Source organism: Poecilia reticulata, linkage group LG5 (genome assembly GCF_000633615.1).
Source record: "Poecilia reticulata strain Guanapo linkage group LG5, Guppy_female_1.0+MT, whole genome shotgun sequence".
Taxonomy (NCBI): domain Eukaryota; kingdom Metazoa; phylum Chordata; class Actinopteri; order Cyprinodontiformes; family Poeciliidae; genus Poecilia; species Poecilia reticulata.
The window spans coordinates 25,560,254-25,568,555 of NC_024335.1; the positions used below are offsets into that span (position 1 = coordinate 25,560,254).

General features: G+C 42.1%; 2 protein-coding genes across 4 annotated transcripts in view; both read left to right on the top strand.

The window, feature by feature from the left end:
- Window positions 1–706: 706 nt before the first annotated feature.
- On the top strand, window positions 707–4,479 carry LOC103465337 (single-strand selective monofunctional uracil DNA glycosylase). Its single transcript, XM_008410057.2, has 2 exons — window positions 707–1,189; window positions 2,395–4,479. Exons 1-2 carry the CDS (start codon window positions 902–904, stop codon window positions 2,926–2,928), a joined length of 822 nt encoding a protein of 273 aa, XP_008408279.1. The 5' UTR covers window positions 707–901; the 3' UTR covers window positions 2,929–4,479.
- A 1,110-nt stretch (window positions 4,480–5,589) lies between these two features.
- LOC103465338 (calcium-binding and coiled-coil domain-containing protein 1-like) overlaps window positions 5,590–8,302 on the top strand; it is a 15,508-nt gene continuing 12,795 nt past the window's right edge. The window contains exons 1-3 of one of the 3 annotated variants that reach the window (XM_008410060.2): window positions 5,590–5,708; window positions 6,263–6,412; window positions 6,517–6,619. In XM_008410060.2, the coding sequence (XP_008408282.1) occupies window positions 6,281–6,412; window positions 6,517–6,619 (235 nt within the window). In that variant the 5' untranslated portion in view covers window positions 5,590–5,708; window positions 6,263–6,280. The remainder of the gene's footprint in view (window positions 5,709–6,262; window positions 6,413–6,516; window positions 6,620–8,302) is intronic. The other 2 variants (XM_008410059.2, XM_008410058.2) reach the window with 2 other exon arrangements.

The following is an 8,302-nucleotide window of genomic DNA, read 5'->3' on the forward strand; positions in this document are numbered from 1 at the left end:
ATATATATGATCCCTGCTATGTCTTACACCGGTATGAAGATGTAGGACGTCTAATCTTCACAGGGTTACTATGTAGTCTTGAATTCCTGGATAAATATGGAGCTACATGGGAAATGGAACATGTTGTATTTTCTTGATGTTTATTCTCGGGGTGATTCGCTGTTGGTATGACATCGTAATGTTCACCTGGACCATCAGTGTCAAGCTCCAGACCTTGAGGGCCGGTTATCTTGTAGCTTTTAGATTGGTGGTTCCTGATCCAACACCCCCAACAGCATGCAGTCAGGTTCTAATGACCTCATTATTTCATTCATATGTGTTTAAGCAGCGATGTGTTCAAGTTAGAGGAGAGTCTCTGATTGTTGGTGGGTTTTTCTGTGCAAAAGTAGCAGCTCCACTCCTTAGTAGAATCCTCCGTGGGAGACTGTCGTCACCTTTGCTGGACTTTCTTGGACACCCTGCATGTTTCAAATGACCCCTCTTGGTTAGATTAGGCTGCAGTCTAATTAGCAGCAACCGTTCTGTTCTTCATTCAGATTAAGGTGAGGGGTACCACCTGTCCTTGTTTGGCTTATTAGCAGATTATATGTAGGGTCTAAACATGATCTGTGATGATGGTAATTACATTAATTTTGCAAATAATTGCAGTCTATCTTCTTAAAGCAATCTAGACTCGACGCAAAATGTCCGCTAAAGAACAAACAGTAAAGTTGGTGGGCTAAGAGGGAAAGATGGCTGTAATTACACAAACGTTCCTGTAGATGGCACCAACGCGTTCTGTGTAAAATGCAGCATCAGAGGAAGAAACTGTTGCGACTCTTTGTGTTCTGGTTTTAAGCAGTGTTCTATAAAAACAACTTAATGCGCCATTTTAGCTGGACAATCAGCGACTTATTTAAACATGTTGGACGGCAGCACGTCCGGGAATGAACCGGGGCTCTCAGCTTTACAGAACCGGGTCTCTGAGCCCGCAGATGGGACCCCATCCTCCAGGTTCCTGCAGGCTGAGCAGGAGCTGAACGTCCTCGTCCGGGAGCTCACCTTCGGAGAGCCCGTCCGCTACATCTACAACCCGCTCGAGTACGCCTGGGACACCCACCGCTGCTACGTGGAGAAGTACTGCCAGCCCGGGAAGAAGGTCCTGTTCCTGGGGATGAATCCTGGACCCTTCGGCATGGCGCAGACCGGGGTGGGCACCGTCAGCAAGAGCACTGTTTACATTTAACCTGCTCTGCAGAACTGTTATATCAACCTTTAAGGTGTTTTATGTTAACCAAAAATACGATGAAGCAGAAGAAAACATATTGAATTGACTTTTATTTATTTCACGAATAGAAATCTCAAAAGTGTGGTGTGCATTTTTGTTCAGCTTCCAAAACTTTGATTCTCCAAAATAAAATCCAATTCAACCAATTAACTTCAGAAGTCGCCTATCAGCTAAGGAGCCTAAATCAGAGAAACGGGCCCATAACTCTGGAAGAGCTATCATGGGCTCTTCCAGCCCATGATAGCTCTTCCAGCTATCATGGGCTGGATGATAGCTCTTCCAGAGTTATCATCCAGATAACCTACCAGGTTATCTGCCAGGTTATCTGGCAGATAACCAGGTTATCTGGCAGATAACCTGGTTATCTGCCAGATAACGTGGCAGATAACCTGCCAGGTTATCTGGCAGGTTATCTGGCAGGGCTCGTTGACAGAACAACTATTATTTTTCTCACAAATTTGGTCTTTATAGAAAAAAATCGGAAAAATGCCATATTTGGAAAAAAGCCAAAAGTTCTGTTTTATCACATGTAATGTAAAAGAACAGCAAACATATGGAAAAGGGTGTTGGGGTCAGATTAGACCAAAATGGAAGTTTTTGGCTTGCATGCAAAAGGCTGTATGTGGAGGAAAAATAACTAATTTCAACTATTTGTTGAAATTGTCACTTTGTTGTGACAGTATAGTATGAGAGGTAATTTGTGCTAGAAACAACCAATCAGAGCCAGTAGGAGGGTCGTAGCGCTGTCAATCACAAGCTCATCCTACCTCCCTTTCTCCCCATGGCTGCTTGCTATGCTGCAGCTAGCATAGCCTGTTGTGAATGCTCAGTCTAGTTAGCATGGCCACCGATGAAGGCTTATAAAGGGTTTTTCTGTAATGGTAAGCCATCAACACATTTAGTGGAGCATGATTGGCAGCGCTAAGACCCTCCCCTTGATTCTTATTGGTTGTTTTTGGTTGGAGCGATGCATTTTTTCAGATGGTAATGGTTAATAGTTAAGGGAGATTGATCTTTTCACAGATAATCTGTCTTCCCTTCACAACATGGTGACAGTTTTTTCCAATAAAAGTTACATACTGCGCAGGTAATGTTCAGTAAGAATGACGTGTTTCTGTCTGTTTCAGGTCCCGTTCGGTGAGGTGAAGTCAGTCGTTGATTGGCTGAAGATCTCAGGTGAGGTCGGTCGCCCTGCCGAGGAGCATCCAAAGAGGCGGATCCTGGGCCTCGGCTGCACTCAAAGCGAAGTGAGTGGCGCTCGCTTTTGGGGTTTCTTCAGAAAGCTGTGCGGCGAGCCCGAGCAGTTCTTCCGCCACTGCTTCGTTCACAACCTGTGCCCGCTGATCTTCATGAGCGCCAGCGGGAAGAACTTGACTCCGCCAGAGCTGCCTGCGGCGGAGCGAGAGAAGCTGCTGTCCCTGTGTGATGCGGCGCTCTGCAAAGTGGTGGAGGCGCTGGACGTCTCCATGGTGATCGGCGTGGGGAAGGTCGCGGAGCAACGGGCGCGGCGGGCGCTGTCCGGCGCGGGCGTCGTTAATGTGCGAGTCGAGGGCGTCATGCACCCGTCGCCCAGGAACCCGCTGGCCAATAAGGGCTGGGAGGAGGTGGCTAAAGCCAAGCTGGCGGACCTGGGTGTCCTCCATCTGCTGAGTAGCAGCTAACGAGCTGCAGACCCAAACTTACCATTCATCAGGAGGTGCTGAAAAATGCTGCCGCTAATGCCTTCCGACCACATGCTGCTCCATATTCAGCTTGTTATCACAAGCACCGCCTCTGACCTTCCTCTTTGACGTGGAGAAATCTTTACACAAGTCTGCAGAGTTAGCATGTCACCCCTTCAGCAATGACAGCATGAAGTGCATTAAATATTCATCCTCTGAACTACAAAACATCACTGTTTCTGTTGTAGAAACGATTTGTACATTTTGGGTTTCTTCTTGCTGGTACACTGCTCACATCTGAGAAGGGAGTTTGGTCCATCGTTATGCTGAGCTTTATGCCGGACTCATGCAGCCTGGAAAGATATGGTATTTTATTTCTGAATGTATTTTGGGCTAAATCGGCATGAAAATGAGAGTAAACAAAAGTATGCCTTTCCGGACTTGGTTTATAACCCCGGGGTCTTAAGTGTGCCAGCCTGCCTTCCTTCCTTGTCTTGCTACCTTTCTGTTGCAGTTACTTCTTCCCCTTTTTGTCTCTTTCCTATCTTCCTTCCGTCTTTCTACCTTTGTCTCCTACTTCGGTTTCTTTGATTGCGTCTTTCATTTGTTCCTACCTTCTTTCGGTTCTTTCGTTCCCCCTTCTGTCCTCATTTTCTTTCATTTCATTCTGTTATTCTTTCTTCCATTATTTCCTTTCTTCCCCTTGCATCCTTCCTTCCTTTCCTTTGCTCTTTGTGTCCCTCCTTACTTCCTTCCTGCCATGTTTATGACTTTGCTGCTTTATGTTTTGCAGAAATTTGAGCGGCTCCATTATGTATGGGGACATAAGCTCCCCATCTTAAGTTTGCCAGTGAACATCTGAATGATTGAGAGTGCATTAAATATTAATCCTCAAAACAGAACCTGTTGCAGTCAGATGAGACCAAAATCCAGTTCTCTGTGACGGAGCCAAAACATTCTGCCGGGGCACAATTCAGCGGGGTATCAAACATTTATGTCTTCCATATATCTGAAGCTCAGGACACTCTGTTCCGCTTTTATGTTGTAATGAAAAGGACAACAAATACGTAGAAATAAATCATCAGTTAGACTTTACTTCCTACCAGGTGGTTTATCAGCAGTTATCCACGATGGGCCCAAAAACACAGACTCAGTTAGCACTCCTGACATAAACTACTAAAATGGCACCTAAATGTAACCATGGCTACATTACATTTAATATATACTTATGCTGCATTACATCCTGTTGAAAGAAATGTTTCACATGTGAGACACTATTTTTTTGTACTGCTGTTTATCTCTTTTGTTATATTTGTTTGGTTTCCATAACGTATTGGTTGTTTTCCTCAGGTCTGTTTTAGGGTTCTGTGTCTTTCAGGGTTTTTGCTACTGTTACACGTCTCAGCATATGATGGACAGTTGTAACAAATGATGTTTTATTTATTTATTTTTTTGTTTTGTTTTTTTGGGTTTTTTTCTTGTGGTTAATTACTGCTTCCCCTTTGATCTTGAAGGAGAGCCTGTAAAGACGAACAGCGTCAGAGATAGAAAGGAAAAGGACAACCGCAGTCTTCTTCCCCAAACTCGGTCTGAAGAGCAGGGGGCGGGGCTCCTCACTTCCGGTCTCCTGGTGAGACGTTGCCCGAACCTTGGTTACTTTTTTTTTTTTATATTCAACAGGGTAATTTGGTCTGGAGTGATAATTAAATTCTCCCACTTTATGGTGTATCACACTACTAAAATAAAAACACTCTTGTCTACAAATAAATGTTAAATATTTTCTTAATGTTTTGTGTGCTGAAAAAATATAAAAGTCATAAAAAAAATGTTTACTTGTGATTCAGCATGTTTTTTTTTTGCCACTTAGTATAAATATTTTCACAGTATGTTAAACAAGCACCGACCTAGTGTGTTTACTAAGAACTCCTGCCTTGAAGCTTGTTGAAGATTAAATTGCTTTAATCAATGTTGGATTAGTAATGAAACATTTATTACCAATTTGATTGGCCAATTTGAAGTCCATGGATACATTGGAGACGTCTGAAATATGTCAAGTCTTATTGTTTTATTATCTTGCCTTCTTTTGCTCTTATTTTTGGTTATATCTTAGTCATAACATGATGTCTTCAGCTAACAAAAACAAAATAGTAATTTATGAGAGGAAAATCATGTACAAACTCACTTAATATATTTCTGTCCTTTAGGAGAATTATTTTGTGTGGATTTTCCATCTCCTTTGTCTGTCATCTTAACCGTGGAGCGCCGCTGCACTGCCATCTAGCGTCCAAAGTGGGAACAACATTTTAGCAAAGTCACAGGATATAAACATAGTAAGTAGCCTACAGCTCGCCCTGAACATGAAACTTATTAAAAAGAAAACATTTTCTATATATACATATATATAAAAAATAAGGTTCACATGACTTTAGCTATTTTTGTCCCTTGTTGTTGGTATCATTTACACGGTGTGACAGTATCTCCCCAGTCCTCCACACCCTCTGATTATTGCAACATGTCCAAACTACAAGTAGCACACGCTCAGAATATGTTTTCTTCTCTGGGAGTTGAAGTCTGGAGAGCGACTTTGCCCCCTTACCAGCGATGCACTCACTACATCTCCCACAATCCCCTCTGCACCTGAGATGTTTATCTGGACTCCACATGGTCCAGGGGTTGTTGTGAAACTCCTGCACCTGACAGAATTGCTCATCACTTTCTCCAGACTGATCGGATCTCTGACGAGGAGCTGAAGGCAGCCGTACGTTTCTCAAGAGATTAAGGTCTGATTCAAAATGATCAAAATCTGACATTTAAATAAATAACAAAATAGCATTAAGATGAGTTTTAAAATGATTTTTTTTATTTTATAGATCTAAACTAAGCGAGTATGACATAATTTTAAGTGCTTTGGATTGAAATTGACATTTTTAAAATATATTTCCTCTGAATCTTTACTTAAACAAATGTAATAACTTTTTTTGTCCTTGTTAGAAGGATTAGATTACTTTTTTACTGTGACTAAGTAAAAATACTTTTAAGATAACTCATTCCAAAATCTGATTCATAATTCCCATTATTCCTGTCGTTTAATATTGGAGTATTTAATATGACTTGCAAGTTTTGCTTTAACTAAACTCCAACAGACTGTGTGTGTGTGTGTGTGTGTGTGTGTGTGTGTGTGTGTGTGTGTGTGTGTGTGGTGTGAGCTCGTTGCTTGCTCATACACACACAGCTGCATTCCTGAGCTCAGCTATCACCTTTCATCAGCTGTTGTCATCCAGAGGGAAACCGGAGCTCATCAAACCGGAGCCATGTGTGTTTTCTTCCTCAACAGCAGAGCTTCCTGTCACTTATGGATAAACAGCCGGCGGTGGTGTTTCGAAATGTGGGACAGTTGTACTTCCCCCAAACCAGGGTGGAGTGCCATTACAGTCTGACATCAGAGCATGGGTGGAGCAGCAGTGACTGGATAGGCATTTTTCAGGTATAATAACCCACGTTAGCATCAATTTTGTAACCCTTGAGTGAATGATGGAAAGAATCTGCTTCATGTAGTTTGTATTTTGTGGGTTGTCTCCTGTGTGGCAGATGGGCTGGTCTTCAGTCAAACAGTATCACACCTACACGTGGGCTCTGGTTCCTGAGGGCTACACAGAGGGAACCAGCATCGACCACTGCGCCGTTTTCCAGGGTACCAGTTAAATTTATGAATTACTTACAGCACGTCTTGCCACGCTCAGCAACAGTATAATCAGACTCTGGATCTGTGTCCATGACTCACCAGAGAGTCATGGACACAGTGCTGTATTCATGAAGCACTTTAAAAACAACACAGTTGACCAGAGTGCAATAAAAACAACTCAAATAAAATAACAGTGACTGTAAAAACAAACCCTAAAAGTTGAGTTAAAGATGAGCTTTAGGAGAAGATTCAGTCATGTCAACAGCAGCTTTTTAAACTTTTTTTCACAGGTGAATCCAAAACTATTCATACCCTTGACAGATTTTTATTGACGCTTCTTTCACTTTGTTTTGCTATCATTTTAAAGACACCTGCCTCCAATAAAAACGATTAATAATTTGCACACATTTGGGGCTCAACTGAATATTGAGAAACCAATAGTTGGGACCTGCCATGCAAAGCATAGGGAGAGCAGTGACTGACTTGCGCAAGTCAGTCACTGCTCTCCCTATGCATTGCATAGGCAGGCACCTATTGTTCTACACCTCAAAATAACTGCCTCTTCCTAGTACAGTTAATGCGGCTCGTACCACTGCGTGCCCCCTTCACAATATATACATAAAAACGTGCGGCTTGATCCTGTGAGGGGAGCTATTGCTTTTGTTGGCATTTCGAGTAACTGTGGCGACATAATTAACACATAACGAGCCAAATTCAACTCAAAACAAAAGTCTGACACAAAACAGTGCCACTCAAAATAGACGTAGACTTTTGTCTGCCCCTCTGAGCTGCTCTTTAGAACTACTGACATGGTGGAGCACTTTGTTACTAGTCCTTTTCCTTTTGTGTTTTATTTACTGTTGTCATAGCAACTGAACTGATGGGCGCTGGGAGGAAAAAGCGACGGCGGTTCTAGTTAGCTGAGGTATAAACCTACTGTACAGGAGCTGAATTGCGATCTGTTTATATGTACAGATTGCTTAATACACTGTCAGTTATCAGCTTTGAAATAAAATGGTTCTGGAAGCTGTTGGAAAGTAATATTGACATGTTGTTTAGATTGTTTTTTTGTTACATGAGCCGAATCTGTTTAGCTATATTGTGTCTTTCTGTGAAAATGTTGGTGTACAGAAAAACCTCCCAGATACATTGCATGCTCTTTATGCAGTAGCAGATGGGGGTTATTCTGAGACTTAAGTGTGTGACATAAGCTGTACCTTTGTATTAAAGGATCTAAAACTGTTTATTACAGGAATAAGTATATTGTCTAGAATGACAAAGAAAACAATGTGGACACAGTGATTATTTTGAAGTAAGATCAGATATGGTGCTGTTTGCAAATCTTAAATATTTAACCAGAACAGATTCCAGGAGAATGAGTGAAGCACAGATTTGTTTCTGCCTCATCACTCCTACCTGTTCTAGACTTTTTACAGGAAAATCAGCATCTGTTACACCGACACCAGCCCTGGTGTGTGGAACACATGCTACAATCTCAAACTCATTGCATCTCTGAATAGTGCTGTTTATGTTATATCATCTAGTGGTGGAAAAAGCAACAACAAAACTATTATGCTATGTACTTAAGATGGAATATATGCACATCCATCCATCCATCCATCCATCCATCCATCCATCCATCCATCCATCCATCCATCCATCCATCCATCCATCCATCCATCCATCCATCCA

Coding starts and splice junctions, on each gene's coding strand:
- LOC103465337 (XM_008410057.2), top strand. CDS start 902: ATGTTGGACGGCAGCACGTCCGGGAATGAACCGGGGCTCTCAGCTTTA. Junction 1,190..2,394: donor TCGGCATGGCGCAGACCGGG/GTGGGCACCGTC, acceptor TGTCTGTTTCAG/GTCCCGTTCGGTGAGGTGAA.